Consider the following 20,260-nt stretch of genomic DNA (forward strand, 5'->3'; position numbering starts at 1 on the left):
CGCCCTGGAGCAGATGCCCACCTGTTTCTCGTGGTGGTAGAGGGACGCCAGCGTGTAGGGCAGGATCTGGAGGGCAGAGAAGGTGAAGCCAGTCAGGGCAGCGGAGATGGTGACCACGGTGACACTGCGGGACAGGCACATGACAAAGGCCAGCCCGGGGAAGAACACCACGCTGGCCAGGTACACTGCCCGTGTCCCAAAGTGCTTCACCAGCCAGTCCATGATTGTCGAGAAGAAGATGGAGGTGATGCACTGCAGGAAGAGGCCCAGGCTGCCCATCCGGACACCTGCGGGTGGAGAGGGGTGGTGGGCACTGCCCTGGCTGCCCCTGGATTCCACAGCCAAACATCCTGCTCTCAGTCCTAAACCCAAAAACATCCTTCTCTCAGTCCCAAACCCCAATACCATCTTTCTCTTGGTCCCAAACCAAAAAACATCCTTTCCTCTGTCCCAAACCCCAAAACCATCCTCCTCTCTGTCCCAAATCCCAGAAACATCTTTCTCTTGGTCCTAAACCTCAAAAACATCCTTCTCTCGGTCCCAAACCCCAAAACATCCTTCCCTCTCCATCAGTCCCAAACACCAGAAACATCCTTCACTCACTGTCTGTCCCAAACACCAAAAAATCCTTCCCCCTCCATCAGTCCTTAACTCCAAAACCATCCTTCCCTCTTTGTCAGTCTCAAACCCCAAAAACATCCTTCTCTTGGTCCCAAATCCCAAAATATTCTTCCTCTCTGTCAGTCCTTAACCCCAAAAACATCCTTCCATGTCAGCCCCAAACCCCAAAACCTCTCTCCCTCTCTGTCAGTCCCAAACCCCAAAACCTCCCTCCCTCTCTGTCAGTCCCAAACCCCAAAACCTCTCTCCCTGTCAGTCCCAAACCCCAAAATCTCTCTCTCTGTCACTCCCAAACCCCCAGGAGACAGCGAGGCCCTCGGAGCCCTGCCAGCCTGGCTGGCTCGGGGAGCAGAGCAGCATCACCCAGCAAATCCCAGGATTGCAGCAGCCACTGCCCCGAGCTCCCTCCCTGCACCGAGGGCACCGCAGGGAGATGGGAACCCAAATGCCACCCCTGCCTTTGGCGGTCATTGTCCCTTCCTCCTGCTCCTGCCCCAGGCTGTCACCTGCTGCTGAACCAGAATCTGTCCTTATCTGATGCCCAAGGCAGGAGCAGAACAAAGGCAGGAGGAATTGTGCTTGAGCCAAGGTAAAGAACAGAACATGCTCCAAACTTCAGGATCCGGTGGCAATCCGGACCTTACCCTTTCACAAAGATCTCTCAGATTTCAGGGAATTAAAACCATTAACTCTTTGCAGCGGGGATCATTACCCAACACATGTTTCTATGACAGCCGGCACAATGGAGGGCTGGCCTGCTGGGAGCTAAACAGTGCAAGTGTTAAATAATAATTAAGCTGCCTCGAAGTTAAACAGACACCCAGCACAAAGGGGCAGTGTGCTGCACGGCCCTCCAAGTGGAAAACTGCAGGAGGAGGGCCAGGAAGTGCCTCCAGAAGAAAAGATTTGGATTAGGGAGACCAAAAGAGTGGTTGGGCAGGGAGTCAAGGGTCTGGCACAACGCAACAGGCAAAATGGGGCAGCAGGTAACACCTGGGAGCAGGTGAAGGGCTGCTGGAGCAGTGTCCTGGCCTGGGGATGTGGCAGCTACAGACTTGTGAGCAGCTCCAAGGCACTGGAGAGGGGGCTGAGAGCTGGGAAAGCCCCTGGAGGGCTCCCAGAAGCAGCTGGGAGGTGGGAATTTCCCAGCAGCGTGGAGGGAAGGAGCAGCAAATCCCACCTCACTGCTACAGAGCACAACACCCTGCTCTCCAAGGATGGGGAGCACCCTCACCCCTCGCTGGGAAAGGTGGGGAGAGCAGTGCCAGGAGCTCTCCAGCAGAGCCTGCAGACACAGCCAGCTCCATCCTGCTCCCTGTGCCGCCTGCCACAGCGTTCTGCCACTCAGCAAGCCAGGGCTGCCCTGCCAGGTCCGTGCTGGCAGCAGCCAGGAGGTGTTTCCCAACCTGGTCCTTGTGCCACGCTCTGGGAGCCATGGGAAAACACTCTCCCTTGACCTACCCGCAGAAAGCCAAGTCCACTGTAGCTCTTTTTTTTTGCGTTACCAACAGAGCCGAGCCCATCCCGAGCTCCCAGGAAATATTTCTGTCCTGGGAACGGGACAGGGTGCGCTGGGCTCGCTCCTCACCTTCATCGTAGTGCCGCCTGGCCTCCGTGCCCGGCCTGGCCCTGGGCACGCCGTGGTACAGCCCTTCCCCGACGAAATCCGTGTAGAAGAGCATGAAGGTCATGAGAGCCATCCAGCTGCAGAGCTCGGCCACGAAGAGGCGGCGCACGACGCCGGGCACGCGGCAGTAGAGGCCGTGAAGGCGCGGCAGCAGCGCGCACGGCGCCCGCCGGCACCGGCACCACAGCGACGGCCTCGGCGCCGCGTCCCTCGGCGCCGGCCCCGCCGCCCCGTCCCCCCGGGCGGCCTCCTCCGCGACGAACAGCGTGGCCAGCGCACAGGCCAGGAAGATGAGGGCCAGCAGGCTGAAGAGGCAGCTCTGCTGCCCGCCCAGGTAGGGCGCCAGGAAGGCCCAGTCGATGGCCGGCAGCAGGTAGCCGACGCAGCCGCCCAGGCTGATCATGAAGGCGTACACGGAGAAGGCCTGGCGGCAGTTGTCCGGCTCCTGGAAGAGGTCGGAGAGCAGGGCCTCCAGCGGGGTGAAGCACACCTGGCCGCAGAAATCCAGCAGCCCGACGCCCACGATGAGGAAGGCGATCTCCAGAGGCCGGGGGTTGAGGGCGCACAGGCCGGCCAGGCTGCCGGCGTGCGGGATGACGAACAGGCTGAGCAGCACCCCCAGGCACAGCAGCCAGATGAAAGGTCTCCTGCGGCCGTAGCTGCTGCGCCAGTGGTCGCTGGCCGAGCCGATCAGAGGCACAAAAAGCAGCCCAAGGACGGGGCCTATCCCTGAGAAAGAGACAGGAGGTGTTACAGGGACGCAGCTGCTCCGTCTGCACTCCAAAAAGGGATGTTTCGCGAATTTGGGAGGTTTCAGCGAGGTCACAGCCCCCTGCCCTGCCCTCACTCACCCCCCACCCTCCAGACTGCAAAGTTTTTAAGAAAACACCACCTCGAAGAGGTGACAAAAGCTGCCTACCCAAAACCATGGTCATGAACTTCTCCTCCACGCCCACCTCCAGCAGCAGCGGCGGCACGTAGGTGATGCCGGCGGCCAGGCACACCTCCAGCCCGAAGGTCAGCGAGTTCACCAGCAGCAGCTGGGCCCGGCGGCTCCGCAAGGACATGCTGTCCCCAGGCTGAGCCCTCAGTGGCACAGGGCTGTGTCCTGCCAGCTGCAGAGCTCCCAGGGATGCCCCCCAGGCAAGGATTGGAGCTTCCCTTCCCGGGCTGCTGGGGAGATGCCGCTTCCCATTTTATCAACGGTGAAGGAACCGTCTTTTCCTCTTCCTCTTCTTGTGAGATGTGGAGAGCTCAGGCAGGGATCCCACTGCAGGCTTCCCCTCCTCACAGGCTGTGGTCTGTGGAGAGAGAGCGTTAAACAGGGCAGGGAAGGGGGTAAAACCAGGCACCAGAGGGATCTGTCACTGCTGGAAGGGACAGTCCCCGTCCCAATGGGGTAAAACCAGGCACCACAGGGATCTGTCACTGCTGGAAGGGATAGTCCCTGTCCCAACAGCCTGGAGAGGGTCTGGGAGAGGGGAAGGTGGAAGGATGAAAGTTCCAAGAGAGACAGATTTGTCTCCAAAGGTTTGTGACAGGTGAGGCAGGGTTTGGGAAAACCCAATCCTGCCCTTGAGGATTGATGACCACTCTGTCCTGGCTGGGCAACTCCCACAGACAGCAGAGAGACACAGGATTTGGGGTCTCCTCTGACAGGGAAATCACTCAACCTAACCCTAACCCAGCCCCAACCCCAGCCCTAAACCCAACCCAGCCCCAAACCCAACCCTAACCCAGCCCCAACACAAACCCAAACCCAACCCCAACCCAAACCCTAACCCAGCCCCAACCCCAAACCCAACCCAAACCCCACACCAACCCCAAGCCAAACCCAACCCTAACCCCAACCCAAATCCAACCCCAACCCCACCCCAACCCCAGGACCAGGCAGCGCCTGCAGCCCCATGGGGCCACCCCGGGCCCACCATCCCTGCCTGGTGACCAGGACACCCCCGTGCTGCCCTCAGGGGAGGCGATTCCACCCAAATGCCACCCCCAGCCCTGCCGTGGGGCACGGAGCACAGCCGGTGTCTCCGTGGAGTTTCACAAACAAACCTGACCCACTTTAGCCTCATCCGCCAGCGAATGGCAATCACCTTACTCATTAGACTGAGTCATTTATTTGCCCTGTAACTGCTCCCTGCTCTCCAGCTTCTCCGGAGGAGAGAGGCCATGGGATGGGGAGAGAGCCTGAGCAGTCAGGGCAGGGGGGAATTTGGGAGCCTCTCAGTCCCAAATGACAGAAACCCTCCAAGCTCCCCAGCAAAATCTGCTAAAAACACCTCGGGGAGGTGGCCTGGTGAAATCAGCACTCCCCGAGCCCTCCATCACCGCACAGGTGTGTGCGGGCAGGTACAGACAGCAGAGTTTTGTCACTTCTCTCTCCCCCCGTGTCACCAACCCACGAGGGGGTGGCTGGGGGAGGCTGGCAGGGTGGGGATGAGCCTCAGCCATCACTCCCTGCCTCCTGTTGCTGTGGAGAAACACCATTCCCGAGCTCAGGAGCTGCCGGGCTGCCAGTACCACTCCATAAATACCGATTCTTCCTCTCTGGGGACCCTGCACCTCCCCTCAGCTGTCACAGGAGATCCTTTCAACAACCGCCTCGCCCAAGGTCAAACAGCAAACAGAGGGGGAACGGTTTGGCTTTAATCACCAGAGGCGGCTTCAAAGGAAGCCAGGGCCAGGCTGAGCATCCCTTCGGTTGGAGGAAGCGCCGGGGGCAGCGCCCACCTTGCTCAGATGTGGGTTCCACGCAGGATGTGGCAGCCTGGCCCCGTCACGGGGTGCCCGGCTGCATCCCAGCCCCAGGATGGGGAATTGCAGGCTTAGGATGGGGAATTTCAGCCCTAGGATGGGGAAATTACAGCCCCAGGATGGGGAATTGCAGGCTTAGGATGGGGAATTGCAACCCCAGGATGGGGAATTGCAGCCCCAGGATGGGGAATTGCAGCCCCGGGATGGGGAATTGCAGCCCCGGGATGGGGAATTGCAGCCCCGGGATGGGGAATTGCAGCCCCGGGATGGGGAATTGCAGCCCCGGGATGGGGAATTGCAGCCCCGGGATGGGGAATTGCAGCCCCGGGATGGGGAATTGCAGCCCCGGGATGGGGAATTGCAGCCCCGGGATGGGGAATTGCAGCCCCAGGATGGGGAAATTGCACCCCAGGATGGGGAATTGCAGCCCCAGCAGCTCCCACAAGGCAAAATTAATCAGGACACTCAGACCTCAGAGGGGGATGAGGTCCACTGCCTGCTGTCCTCCGGGGTCTGGAAACTCAGAGAGGGGGAGTTATCCCCAAAGAAAACCCAAATATCAAGCGAAAGATGCCTCACACAGATCAAAAGTTGTTTTCCTCCCTTTTCCTGCTGTGACAGAGCACTGGGGAGGCAGCAGGGATCTGTCCACCTGCCTGAGAATTCCAGTTTGGAGGCAGAGCTGGATTTCTTATCTGCAGGTAGGAACAGACCTCTCCTCCCCCTCCACACCCTCCCAGGGCTCCAACGTAAAAATAAATCCCTGAGGCAATAACCATGAACAGCCAGAGATGAGAAGTCTCAGCTGCAATAAAGCTGCAGATAAAACTGCAACAGCTGAACTTCATTAATTACTATTTTAATTTCCCCCCCCCCCCACAGAATAGAGACAGGGAAATGTGCTGGGCAGGAAAATCACCTGAACTGCTGATTTGTGAGGACAGGGGCTGGAAAAGGGAGATGTGGGAGGCTCAGGGAGCCAGGACTCACCTGCAGGTGCTCCCTGCAGCCCAGGAGCTGCTGCAGCGTTTGCAGGGCAGCAGAGGTGGAACCAGCAGAGGTTTGGTTGCAGGGCCCTCCCTTTCTGCTGATAACAGCGGCGTTATTGTCACCCTGCCACTCCTGTGCAGTGCCCCCTCCCTGAGGGCTCAGCAAACACTGCTGGCACCCCCTCACAGGGTGCTGCCCTGAGGAAACCCCAGCTCTGGGCTCACACCTGAATTTTCCCCAAAAAAAAACCCCAAAAAACCTGATATTCACATTTATCACCCTCCTTTGCTGATCTGCTGCTGCTCCAGCAGAGATTTAGCAGCTGGGGTTGGTATTTTGTTTTTAAAGCCAACAAGATGTCCCAGCAGCTTTGCTGGCCCTGGGTGACAGCCCCAGCAGCAGCAAGATCAAACACCCTTTCCTCAAACCCCTAATCCAATCTTTCCCAGGGGGATTTATCCCCTGGACTGTGCAGCTCCGGTGTGGAAGGAGTCAGGAAAATCCATGCCCAGCTGGGAGAGCCTGGTGGAACAGCAGCACTGCACTCACCCAGGGGAGCTGGCAGCACCCTGCCCATCCCAGAGGGATTTTGGGCACCTTCCACAGTGCCACGGGGGCAGCTGCTGCAGGTGACCCTGGCACTTCTCGCCCTCCAGCCTCAGTTTCCCCAACAGGAACTGGGTTTGTCCTTTCCTCCTCAAGGAGCACCCTGGCAAGGATAACAGCAGTCCCCAAAAAGGGATTTTTGAGGTTTGCTGCACTCGGGAGCAGAAGGGAGCCACATGTGGGGCTGTCCCACAGCTGCTGGCGTGCCATGGGACATCAGCTGCTGCTCCTCCTCTTCCCTCCCAAGGGAGAGCCAAACCCCCTCCAAACCCAGGGCTCTCTGCTTTGCTTTGGAAGCTTCCAAACCCCACTTCCCTGCCCTTTCCCCGCAGAGAAACAGCAGATCAACTCCCAGAGCTGCCTCACCTGGCAGCCAGGTAGGAGGGCGGGTCCAGGGCAGGAGCAAAGCCTTTCTGGACAAAGGCAGCAGAGAGGATGAAGCCAAGGAAGCTTTTAGGAAAAAAAAAACAACCCCAAACACCTGGAAAAGGTGAATGTGCAGGGCATTGATGGACACACACAAAGAAACCTCTCTTCCCAATCTCCCAAATCCTCCCAGCACAGGGTCTTAGAGGAAATCACATCTCAGCAAAGAAACCTCTCCTCCCAATCTCCTAAACCTCCCCAGCAAAGGTCCTAGAGGAATTCACATCTCAGCAGTGCTTAGAGTGAAGAGGGAGGGCTGGTTGTTTTAAAAATAAAATGCGGATGTACTTGCATGGCAGAGAAAAGCTCAATTGTTCCTGGAAGAATCCAATTCCTGCTACTCCACAATCTCTGCTCCTGGTGCAGAGGGAACAAGAGATGGTGCTGAATGTGGCTGTGGGCTTTGATTTGTGCTGGCTGTGCACCTCCTCCACAGCTCAGCAAGCAGCAGTGATCAGACAGCAGAGAATCTGGCTCAGGGTGACGATGCTGAGGTGCTGGAATAGTTTTTCCAGAGAAAATGTGGCTGCCCCATCCCTGGAAGTGTCCAAGCCCAGGCTGCAGCAGCCAGGGATAGTGGAAGGTGTCCCTGCCTGTGGCAAGGCAGTGGAACAAAATGAGATTTAAGATCCCTTCCAACTCAAACCATTTATTATGAATTATTTCTGACCTCTCAGGGCTGCCTTATTCCCTTAGGAAAGGAAATCCCGTGGCTCAGGTGGGTGCCCAGGTGCTTCAGATCCTCTCCTTCCCTGCCCATGCCAGGGTTGGCACCCAGAGAGAGGGGCAGGCAAACAGCTCCCGTTCCCAACCCCAGCATCACATTTCCAACCTTCCCAGGGGCTCTTTCTGAATTCCCTGGAAGCCTTTTGGAAGAAAGGGTGGGAGGGAGCTCAAGGGGAGAGAGCTCGGGAGCGGCCAGGGCCTTTCACAGCTATCAGTGTCCATTCAGTGCCGCTGAATGGGAAATGCACCATGGAGAATAGCTCTGGCAGGCTCCTCGGGATGGAATGGAAAACTCACCTGACCTCTCCTGACCCCCTCCCTGGCCCTCCTCCCCTCCCAAATCTCCTTGACCCCATTCACAGCTCGGGGAGAGGGCAGCGCTCACCAAGGGAGGGGAGAAGGGCGAGTGTTGATTTGGGCTCTTGAATGAGCCCCACGTTTCCTTCGAGCCACGGGGAACGAGCAGCAGGAGCTGGAAATCCCCTCCAGAGCCGCTGGGTTTGGGATTCCCTCCCTCATCCCACAGGGCAGAGCCCAGCAGCCAGGATCTGCCATGGAGCCACGGAAGGGCCGATCCCGGTGGCGGCTCCGGCTTCCACAGGGACACCCTTGGATTTGGGGGTGGTTCTCTCCTCCTCGCCGGAACCTTGCACTGCAGCACCCAGAGGGGATCCTGCTGCTCCCAGGGCTAAAATCCTGAGCTGTCCAGGCCGTCAGGGCACAGAGGAATCCCTGGCACAGACACACGGCTGAGGGCACCTCCGTTTGGGCATGGAGAGCCCAGAGGGAATGTTGGCTCTGTCCTGCCTGCCCTTCACCCTCACGCCTCACGCTCCAGGGATGCTCAAAGCTCATCCCACAGCACCAAGGTGACACAGAGCAGAGCCCCAGGCTCTGTGCCACAGCCTGCACCCTCCTGTGGCACAGGAGCTGCCCCTGCCAGGAGCCTTTCTCCCAGCAAAGAGCGGCCAGTTCCAGCCAGGCCTCCTCCTCCTCCTCCTCCCGTTCCAAACAGGAGCTGCCTGTGGCTAACGGGGTCACTGACTCAGCAGGGGCCACGCTGGCCCTGCCGGAGCTCTCTGGGGACAGACACGAGCCCAGGGCCACGGCAGGGCCAGCAGCTCCCTGCCCTTGGCTGGGCTTCACCCTCGGGCTGCCCAGGCCACCCGTGCTGGGAGCACGGCCAGGAGCTGGGAACAACTGGGACTGGGAACAACTGGGACTGGGAACTGCTGGAGCTGGGAACAACTGGGACTGGGAACAACTGGGACTGGGAACAACTGGGACTGGGAACAACTGGGACTGCTGGAGCTGGGAACAACTGGAGCTGGGAGCAACTGGAGCTGGGAGCAACTGGAGCTGGGAGCAACTGGCACTGCTGGAGCTGGGAACAACTGGAGCTGGGAACAACTGGAGCTGGGAGCAACTGGCACTGCTGGAGCTGGGAACAGCTGGAGCTGGGAACAACTGGGACTGGGAACTGCTGGAGCTGGGAACAACTGGAGCTGGGAGCAACTGGAGCTGCTGGAGCTAGGAACAACTGGAGCTGGGAGCAACTGGAGCTGGGCACTGCTGGAGCTGGGAACAGCCGGAGCTGGGAACAACTGGAGCTGCTGGAGCTGGGAACAGCCGGAGCTGGGCACAGCCAGGGCTGGGCACCCGAGTCCTGTGGCCAGCAGGGCCAGGGCTGCTGGGATGACCCTGACCTCCCCAGGAGCACCCCAAAGGTGGGTTCAGTCAGCGCTGGTGGGTGAAAAGCCCCAGTAAAGCCAAGCTCAGCTGCAGAGGGATCACAGCAGCGTCTGGCAGCGTTTCACCCGCTCAGGCCTGGCATCTCCTCACCAAACTTCATCAAGCACAACCTCCCCGACTCCTCACCACAGCCAAAAGCAGCAGCATTTCACCCTGAGAGCTCAGCAGTGTTTCACCCCGAGAGCTCAGCACCATTTCATACTCAGAGCCCTCCTGGTCACGCTCCCCTGAGCTGGTGTCAGGTCTGCTGCAGGCAGCTCCAGGCCTCCAGACAAGCTTGGCTGGCTGCACAGCAGAGCCACAGCTTTGTTTGGCTGCTGCACGACCCAAGCTCTTGCTTTTATTCATGAGAGGAGCCCCCGTTCCGGAGCAGGAGGGGAAATGAGATGATCTGCTTCTGCTTTTCACTCATTTCTGCTGTTAAAGCCTGTGCCCATCACCCCTGGCACTTGATCCAAATCAACCTCTCCCCCGGCCTTTCTTTTCCGCTTATTATTACTTTTTTTTTTTTTTTTTTTTTTTTTTAGCAGAAGAATCAAAATGTAAATTCAAATGGAAAGGGGGAAAAAAAAAAAGCCCCTTCCAGGTGCCCCCTTCTCCTCGGCATGGGGACGGGCACAGATTATATCCGGCACCACATGACCAGGGCCTGTATTTATGTGTCAGAGTGTAAAACCCACCCTGCTGAGCTGCCTTTTCTCTGCCTGGGGCTGGGGGCTTCTGCTCCGCGTCTCCTCCAACAGCCCCACAAAGGGGATTAAGGAGAGCCCCTCAGCCCCGCAGAGTAATCCATCAAATTATCCCTTGTTGGCGTTGCTGTCCTCTTCAGGAGGAGAAAAAAAAAAAGAAAAAGAAGGAAAAAAAAAAAAGAAAAAAAAGCCCTCCAAAAGCTTTTAAAGGCACTGAAATTACACTTGAGCCTGAAAAACTCCACCCAGCTGCTGGAGCCCGCAGCACAATGGGCTGGTTGTAAAGGGGATCCCGGGAAGTGAGGAGCAAGGAAAAAGAGACGGACACTTAAAAAGGGCAGCAGCCTCACCAAGAGGTGCTCCAGACCCCCCTTCCCCAGAGCCTGCAGCAGAGCCGGCCCCGAGAGGCTGGCTGGGCATCCCAGTCACCCCCTGAGAGGGAACTGGGGGCTCTGGGATGGCCTTGCTGTGCCCCACTGGCCCCACGGATGCATCCTCAGCAGAGGTGAGGCTTGCAAAGGTTTGAAGTTGTAAAGGAGAGCCCAAATCGCTCCTGCAGGGATTCCAGACCTGTCACCCCCTGCCCAGGCTGTCCCCAGAGCCCTGGGACTGGACAGTCCCTCAAAACCCCAGCAGGGCTCAGGGCACCTCCACCAGTGACCCCACGGGGAAAGGAAAGCCAAACCACACTCACCAAAATCCCGGGAACGCTCGGAATCCGCTTTTCCTTCCGCCGCAGCCCCCGAAATTGCAGAGGAATTGCTGTGCTGCTCCCCACTGCCCTGCTCCGAGCGGCGAATCCTCCCTCTGCACCAGCCCTGCCTGAGCAAGCACACGGGATTTCCTGGGTGTGCATTGCTGAAACCTCCTGGGGAAAGCTCTCAGCCCAGCAGGGACCACGAAGTGCTTACCCCAGCAAACTGGAAGTGGGAAAAGAGAAGAGCAAACCCGTGCTGGTGGCACTCGGAGCATCCACGTGTCCACTGCAGCCACCGGGGCCAGCTCAGCACCGAACCCCCCGACACAGAACTCCAGAGTTCAAACCACCAGCGCTGAGCGAGGGAGAAGCATTTCCCCATCTGTCACGGGGAGGAGACGAGCAGCCAGAAGCCCTCACCGCTCTGCTCTGGTGTCTGCTCACATGGCTGGGAAAATGGGAAGTGAAACTGGAAGTTCTTGTTTGCAGCTGGAGCAGAAATGCTGCGTGAGGGGACATCTGACCCCTCAGCAAGACAGCTCCGGCTCCTCTGAGGCTTCCAGGCAGCTCCAGGAGTCCTGCTCCAAGAGTCCTACCCCATCATCCCTGGTTTTATCCGGAAAACGACAGTCACGGGGCCAGAGGAGTCTCAGGAGTGGGTTTGGGGTGGGAAGGACAGTTCTGGTGTCTGAGCAAAAACCAGAGACCAGAGCAAAGCCAAGGCTGGGCACGAGGCTGCAAATCCAACCCAGAACAAATGGTGGAGTTTTAGGGGGGACGAGGGGTGTCCCTGACCCCAAACTGTGCCTGCACACGGGTCAGGCAAATGTCACCCCAGCAGGAGCCACCAGCACCCCACACTGAACTCCAGCCACCCCTGCTTCTGCCAGGAGCCTGCTCCTCAGGAGAAGAAAAGGGAACAACCCAAACTCCAAAAATCCTCGGGGATCAACAGGCACGCACTTCCAGAGCCCCTCTGGCTGCAAGTTTTGGGAGCCTGACCTCGTGCTCTTGCTCAAAGGAGGCACTTGGAGCCCTGGACACACACAGGACTAAAGGGCCCTTCAGCAGTCTCATGGCCATCTCTCCAGGGCAATTTTCTGCCCCGAAATCCCGGTTATTTGGAGAAGCTGGATGCTCACAGATCTCTCTGCCGGCGCCTCTGACCTCCCCTGGCAGGTTGGGGGGTTTCTCCCCCTCTCTGTTTTCTGTCTGTAAAATGAGGTCATGGCTTTGAAGGAGACAAAAGAGCCTTTGCAGGGTGAGGAATAGCCCCGGGACAGCTGGGAGAGCTGAGCCCCCATCGCTCGCAGCTCTGAACACCCCCTTGCTGGCCCTGGCACGGCAACAACGTGCAAAAAATTTTATACTAAATATAAATATAATTATTTGATATTTATAAAATATAAATATTTTAAACTGGGAGCTGCTCCGAGCTCTTTTTGTCCCCCCACCCATTTTTCACCCTCCCAGTCACCCCTCTGGCCACGCCAACCTTCCAAGGGATTTTCTGTCACATCAGCTCCCTCTGCCAGAGGGGAAGGTGTGCAGGGAATAATGGGAATTTTCTGGGGTGTTTTAAGGGCAAAATCCACAGCTCAGAGCTGTAAAAAAAGCAGTTTTACGTGTCTGGGGTAGCAAAAGCTGCTCTGCCTCCTGCCTGCAGCACATCAACCCCTCGGGGTTAATGAGGGGCCTCAGATCACTGCTGGAGCACAGGGAGACTTTTCCTTATCGTGACAGACCAGCCACCAGGCCTGGCTCTGAAAACGGCAGATTCCACAATTTTATTTTTGCCTGATAATTGCAGAGATAAGGAGCAATCAGATTTTTATTTTCTGAGGCAGATAAGTTTCACTGGAAGGTCTTGATGGAGAACTTCAGAAGCTTTTTCCTATCCCCCCCCATCACCACCAGTTTAATGTGCTATGGACTCACAACATGCAGGGGTTTAACATTCACCAAAAAAAAAAAAAAATAGAGCAGTGAGGACTATCTGGAAGGGAAATTTTCCACTTTTTTTTTTTTTTTTTTTTAAAAAAACAAGGCTCAAAGCTGCCATTTCTACAGGAGGTGGACGGAGTGAGGCACTTTTACCACCTCCTCACTCCCCACCCAAACAGGAACCTCACTTCTATTTTGAGCCCTGGAAAGAACATCAGCCCTAAATTATTAGCTTTTTACTAATTAGGCACGGGGTTCGAGTTCAAAGCTGCCTGGATTTTGCAGAGCCCTCTGAGCAGGGCTGCTGGGGGGTTTTGTGACACGGGGTGTGATGGGGACAGGCAGCAAAGGGCCCCGAGAGCTGAAATTTCTCCGTGTTTGCTGTTAAAAAGCAGGAATGGAAGTTTGTGCAGCGAGGGCTGGGCAGGGGCAGGATTTTCTCTCCACGCCAGGCTGCCTCTTGCCATTATTTGCTGGGGTAAAGTTCAGAGAGCCACAAATGAGGCAGAGAGAGCTCTGATATTCCTGCAGTGCGCCTCGGGCACACGGCCAGGGCACCTGGGGCGGGCACAGGGCTGGCACCCAGCACCTTCCCAGAGCCACAGGGACAGCCAGCACTCCCTGCCTTGCCCAAAAGGCTCATCTGTGACAAACGGACTTGCAGAGAGCTCTTAGGGCCTACCCAGTGTGAACCTGCGTGTAAACTTTATGGAATAGCATCTACAGCAAGCTGTGGCAAAAGCTGGTAAGCCATACAGGTGTTTTGTAATTAGGAAATAATCAGCTTCTGATTGCGATGGCGCCAATCGTAACATCCATATTGTCTCACCCTTCAAATGAGACTGAAAATGGAATAGAAGTTTTTAAAACACCCCTCAGTTGTCCCATCTCTGGGTCAGGAAAGGGCTGGATCCAACACTCATCCTCTGCTATCGGCCCTGGCCACGGGCAGGGAGGGATGGGAGGGGCAGCACAAGCACAGCTAGAGAATCCCAGCTGGAAGAGGCCCTGTGGAATCATCTTCCCACCAGCACATCCTCCTGCCTGGATGGAGGCACCTCAAGCACTGAGGCTGCAGGAATTTCCCCTGAAACAATATCCATGGGCTAGAAAGATTTAATAGCTGGGAAGTGTCCTTCCCTCCTTCCCTCCCTCCAGCTATCCCCGTGTCATTCCTGCGCTCTCCTTTTCATTTGCACGCTCAGAGCCCCTCCAGCCTCTCTCCCAGGCCCGGCTCAGTCAATCCTGGTGGAAATCCACCCTTCCAGCCCCATTAATTGCTCACTCGGCCTTGGCCGGGGCACAGCAGCCTTTTGTTCCAGCGCCGCTCCAGCTGCTCCCGCCGCCCCGGCGCACGGAACCGTTTGTCACCCACATTCCCAGCAGGAATTGTTTGTCACCCACATTCCCAGCGGGAACCGTTTGTCACCCACATTCCCTACAGGAACTGTTTGTCACCCACATTCCCTACAGGAACTGTCACCCACATTCCCAGCAGGAATTGTTTGTCACCAGCACTGCCAACAGGAATCAATAGTCACCAACATTCCCAATAGGAATTGTTTGTCACCAACATTCCCAACAAGAATCATTTGCCATCAACACTCCTGAATGCTCAGGAATCATTTGTCACCAACATTCCCAACAAGAATCGTTTGCCACCAACATTCCCAAATGCTCAGGAACCGTTTGTTACCAACACTCCCAACAGGAACTGTTTGTCACCAACATTCCCTACAGGAATTGTCACGAGCATTCCCAACAGGAATCATTTGTTACCCACATTCCCAACAGGAACCATTTGTCACCAACATTCCCAACAGGAACTGTTTGTCACCCACATTCCCAACAGGAACTGTTTGTCATCCACATTCCCAACAGGAATTGTTTGCCACCAACATTCCCTAATGCTCAGGAACTGTTTGTCACCAACATTCCTAACAGGAACTCTTTGCCACCAACATTCCCAAATGCTCAGGAACCATTTGTCACCCACATTCCCAACAGGAATTGTTTGCCACCAACATTCCCAAATGCTCAGGAACCATTTGTCACCCACATTCCCAACAGGAATTGTTTGCCACCAACATTCCCAAATGCTCAGGAACCATTTGTCACCCACATTCCCAACAGGAATTGTTTGCCACCAACATTCCCAAATGCTCAGGAACCGCTTGTCACCCACATTCCCACCGGGAATTGTTTGTCACACCCGTTGCCACGCGCACCTCTGGAGCCTGGCACAGCAGCAGCCACACAAAGCCCTCCCGTGCCGTGCCACCGGTACCTGGCAGCGCTGCCACCGTCACCTCCTTGTCCCTTTGTGCTCCGGATCCATGAGCCGCGCCGAGCCCCAGGGAAGCGCTGGCCCCGTGACCACAACAATCCTTTATTCTCCCTGCACACTCCGAAGGGAGAGTTGGGCAATTCGGGCCAGAACCCAGAGCAGGGGAGCACTGACGGGGCACTGCGTGTCAGCCCAGCTCCTGGGGGTGATCCAAAACCACTTGGGGCACCTCCTCTCCACACTGGAGTCACCCCACAGCCCTGGGAGAGGGGGAAGAACAGGAAAAAGCAGTGGCAGATCCAGCCCAACATTCCCAAATCGATGGAAAGGGCACAAAATCACCATCAGGGAGAAAATCACTCACAAGGTCCAGCTGAAGTGGAGGGGTTTGGTCACACCCACTTCAAATCCCACCCGAGAGCCAGTTCTGCTCATTAATCCTAAATTAAGAACAGGGGATTGGCATGCAAATCAGCACCAGAGCTGAGGTCTGATCCTCACCTCAGCTTCTTCGTGCAGCAAGTCAGACCCCAGCAGGATTCACTCCTAATGTTTGGGAAGGAAAGTGTGGTCCAGGGATTTTCTTGCATGCCCCATTTCACCCAAAGTCTCAAGCCATAAATCTAAAGCAGGATTTCGGTGCTGCCCACAGCTCTGTGCACATTATTCCTGGAGCTGGCTCCAGCCTGCTCTCTGAGAACATTAATGTCTTCTGAGTGCTGACAACCTGCACGGATTGGAATCACTGCACTCATTATATTTCTGTTTTTCCTGAAGTCCCAGCTCCTGCAGACAAACCACCACGGAGAACCTCAGCTCCCAACAAAACAAAGGTGGGAAAAAAAACCCCAAACAGCTCCCTTGATTGAAGGGAAAAAACTTTCATACCTCACAAACCAACCTCATTGTTTTAAGTGGCTATTTTCAAATAAACCTCGTTACTTTGCCAGAGGCCATCCTTAAACCTCCTGAGCATTCCAGCCCCGGCCACGATGAGAATTCACCTGCAAGTCACTCTGAAATCCCCAGATCAGCAAGCCACGAGGTTTCCCTGGGTGAAGGACAGGGATGTGGACTAGGAACATTTTCTTTCAGCTCATGTGCAGCAACAGAGAGGAGGAAAAACGGTTCAGAGCAGCAACCCAGGCACCTGCTCCTTGCTGTGTGTGTTCCAGGCGCCTCCAGCCCCCAGACAAAGGAGCCTTTGGGACCACATTCCTCCTCCTTTTGCCAGACAATATTCACGGGGGTCTGTTTCTCCTCTTCTGCAGGCTGGCAAAACGTTAAGCAAATATTTGGGAACGGCGAGAGGAACTGACATTTTAGGATATGAAAACAAGGAGGAAGGGCACAAATTCGGGGGGGACCTCCAAGGAACAGCGCTGGGACAAACAGGAATGAAATGGGGGCCTCAGAGCCCCACTCTCAGCTTTGTTTTCTCAACAAGCAACCCCACAGCTCAGCGGGTTTGGGCACATCAGCAACTTCTGCAGCTCCATGACACAGGATCAGCCTCTTCCAGCAGCGAGGAGCAACAGCAGCACCAGGAACAGCACAGGATTCACATCATCAGCCTCAGAAAACCAAACACCGGGGCACAGAGCTGTTAAATAATCCTGTATTTTACTCTTTTCCTGTTCTTTTCTTCATGGTGAATGCAAGATTGTGAAGATCCACGCTCGACTACCTTGCAGGGACAGTTTTAAAACTGCCCTCTGCTTCTTAAAAGCCAGGATTCCTCGCTGAGGGTCTCCATCCCCTTCCTCAGCTGAGCTGGGGGTCCCAGCTCACAGGGGCAGGCTGGTTGTCTGATATTTAGCAATCAGAAACCAAGAAATCAGCACTGAGAAGAGCTGACAGCTGCTCACGAGCTTCTCATGACTCCCTTGCTCCACACTCAGCTTTAATCATGGGTTGAGCCCGGCTGAGGGGTCACAAGACTTGCCAGGGTCATTGTTTGGGTGATTTTTAGCTGTTTGGGTGATTTTTAGTTGTTTGGGCCGAGTTTTAGCTACCAGGAGCTGTCCTAGGCTGGCTTCCCAACTCCAGGAGCCACAGGGCACCATCACCTGATGGAATTCTTTCCAAACAGAGGAAATCCAGCCCATTTTGGGTTTGCATCCATCCCTTCTGCTCTCCCTGCTCCTGACAAGGCTCCACACCTGCAGCTCCCTGCTGAGCCCAAGCAGCACCTCCCATCCCTCTGCTCCTTTCCCTCCTGGCTCCCTCAGAGCCTCAAATCCATCAAAAACCTCCCCACATTCCACCCAACCAAGCCAAGCTTTGCTTTGATGTTGTCTCAGCCATGATGAGGAGACAGCAAGACATGAAAGAGCACCTGGAGCAGCCCCCAGCAGCCACTCCTGGGGGACAAACACAAACTCAGAGCTCTGATTTTAAGGATACCCCCACTCTGGAAGGCTCAGCCACCCCCTCCGTGCCAAAAGCACTGCAAACCTCCGAAGGGAGAAAATCAGACCCTGAGCACAGCACTAAGGTGATTTTCTTTTATTTTTAAGAGCCTGCACTCCCAATGCCATCAAGAGGCACAAGAGCCCAGCCATCACCCTGAGCCCCGTGCTGAGGCTTTGGCTGAAGAGAAAAGAGATGAAACTCGGGGAGAAAAAACCAAAAGCAGCCTTCCTCCCCTCCCCAGCACTGCCACTTGAGTGCTCCGGCGAAATAAACAGTTTAGGGAAAAGGTTACCAAGAGTTTATGCTAAACATCATTTCCTAGGGACTCTGGAGAAGCTGCAGTAGAGCCAGGGCTCTATTTTTTAACTCGGGGATCAGGCCAGTGATTCCAGCCTCTCCCACCGTGGATCCAGCCCAAAATCTGCTGCTAAAAAGGGATTTTGCTCCTTTTTGCTGCTGGTGGAGTTTGTCTGGGGCATGGTGCCTCTGCTCCAGGCTGGTTCTGCACAGCCACGAGCTGCCAGCAGCCTCCTGATGCTGGGGAACCCCTGGAGCCTCACTGGGACCTCGTCGAGAGGACACAGCAGCCACAGAAGTCACCACAAACTCCCTGTTTGTAGGGGAATATCCCCACAGCAAGGAGAATTTCCTCCCTAAATCCCAAGATCCAGGGATTTATATCCCCCGTAAAATTCTCATTTAATTTGCTATTAATCCTGGAGATTCTTGTTATCCATATCAAATTTCTAGTATTTTTTTTCCCTCCCACAAGCCAAGCGTTTCTTGGCCTCCACGATATTCTGTGACAATAAAATCCAGAGTTTTAGGCACAGCCTGGAATCCCAGGGTTGGCAATCTGGCTCCAGTGCCACTCCCCACGAGGGGAAGGAGCTCTGGATGATGCCAGAAAGTTCAGGCAGCATCACATTTAAAAAAACAAAAAAAAACCAAAAAAAACAAAAAAAAAGAAAAAAAAGAAAAAAAAAAGAAAAAAAGAAAAAAAGAAAAAAGAAAAAAAGAAAATTGCAGGTGGGGTGAATAATAGAAAAGGTTTCAAGGCTGGTACATGTTTTTCAGGAGTGTCTGCATGACTTCAGTGCCCAGGTCATTTGGGTACTTTTGAAGTTCTTACTCATGTTCTATTTCTATAAATTTCTCATGTTACACATGTAAAGGCTGCTCTCCTGAATCATATTTAGAACCAGAACAGGGCAAAAAAGGGGTTTTGAGCCTGGCCACTTTCTCTGTGCTGCCCGTGAGGTCCAGGTGAGCCCTAGGAAAGCTGTTTCCTTTCCAATTTTATGTTTGTTTGAAACACAAAAATGGAAATCGAGCATCTTGCCAGGTCTGGCCGTCACCACCGTAAAATTAATAAATTTATTTTAGTGCTCCCTTCCTCCTAAAGCTGTCATCCTTGAGAAGACAAATGAGCCGGGTAGTTTATGTTTATCATAAACAACTCCAGCGTTTTACCACCAAAATCTCGAGTGCTGCCAAAGTCAGGAATCCCTGGAATTATCCCCATCACGGCATTTCGAGGCAGCAGAGCTGAAGGGGAGGCACCGAACCCAAACAGAACCAGGGGCAATGAAAATTCCCTTTGCCAGGCGCTGCCTCGCTCGGATTCTGCGGATTCACTGACCTGTGCCCGCAAGTCCTCAGGATTCCTGCGAGTCCATCCCAAACTCAGCTCAGCAGCCTTTACACCAGCGCGGCGTCCTGCAGGGGTGAGAAGTTTGGGAAGAGCCGCTCGGGGAGGGCAGGACACCCTCCCACAGCCCCACCTGCGGCCACTCCTGCTCCGGGCTTTTGGTTTTGTTTTGTTTTCCCGCAGCAGCTCCAGCGCAGGAGCATCAGACCCGGAGCGCCTCCTCCTCCATCTCCTCCTCCTCCTCCTCCTCCTCCCCGGGCAGCGCCGCCGTCCCGGCCGGACCCGGCGAGCAGCGCTCGGTGTGAGCCCCGAAACCCCCCGGTCTACCCGGAACCCCCCGGGAAAGGCAGCGGGAGCCGCATCCCGGCACGAGCAGCGGCATCCCGGGGCAGCGGCATCCCGGGGCAGCCGCATCCCGGGGCAGCGGCATCCCGGGGCAGCCGCATCCCGGGGCAGCCGCATCCCGGGGCAGCCGCATCCCGGGGCAGCGGCATCCCGGGGCAGCCGCATCCCGGGGCAGCCGCATCCCGGGGCAGCCGCATCCCGGGGCAGCCGCATCCCGGGGCAGCCGCATCCCGCCCGCGCATCCCCCGCACCCTGGCCCGGCCCGGCCCGGTCCAGCCCCGTTCCCAGCCCGGCCCAGCCCCGTGCCCAGCCCGGCCCAGCGCCGTGCCCAGCCGTACCTCAGCCGCAGCCGGGCTCGCCGCGCCGCCGCCGCCGTTTAAAAGCGCCGGTCGGGCCCGGCAGGGAGCATGCGCTGCCGCGGGCGGAGCCCCCCGGGCCGTCCCCCGCCCCGTTCCCCGGGCTCCGCCGGCCGCGCATCCCCGCAGCCCCGGTCCCTTACTTAGTCCCGATCCCGCAGTCTCATTCCCACAGCCCCGATCCTACAGTCCCGGTTCCGCAGTCCCGGTCCCGTAGCCCCGATCCCTTAGTCCCGATCCCTTTGCCCGGATCCCTCAGCCCCGATCCCGCAGCCCCAACCCCTCAGTCCCGATCCCTTAGTCCCGATCCCTCAGTCTCATTCCCACAGCCCCGATCCTACAGTCCCGGTTCCGCAGTCCCGGTCCCT

The 20,260-nt window shown here is 56.3% G+C and overlaps 1 protein-coding gene across 7 annotated transcripts in view; it reads right to left on the reverse strand.

Annotated features, from left to right (window-relative positions):
* Positions 1–19,949, reverse strand: part of SLC45A3 (solute carrier family 45 member 3) — a 22,589-nt gene extending 2,640 nt beyond the window's left edge. Inside the window, exons 1-6 of one of the 7 annotated variants that reach the window (XM_085561342.1) lie at positions 19,875–19,949; positions 19,183–19,259; positions 10,892–11,019; positions 3,168–3,549; positions 2,210–2,977; positions 22–287 (exon numbers count right to left, since the gene is read on the reverse strand). In XM_085561342.1, coding sequence (XP_085417468.1) covers positions 22–287; positions 2,210–2,977; positions 3,168–3,315 — 1,182 coding nt within the window. In that variant the 5' untranslated portion in view covers positions 3,316–3,549; positions 10,892–11,019; positions 19,183–19,259; positions 19,875–19,949. The other 6 variants (XM_085561346.1, XM_085561347.1, XM_085561341.1 and 3 more) reach the window with 6 other exon arrangements.
* Positions 19,950–20,260: the final 311 nt, after the last annotated feature.

Source organism: Lonchura striata, chromosome 26 (assembly GCF_050655825.1).
Source record: "Lonchura striata isolate lonStrDom1 chromosome 26, ASM5065582v1, whole genome shotgun sequence".
Classification (NCBI taxonomy): domain Eukaryota; kingdom Metazoa; phylum Chordata; class Aves; order Passeriformes; family Estrildidae; genus Lonchura; species Lonchura striata.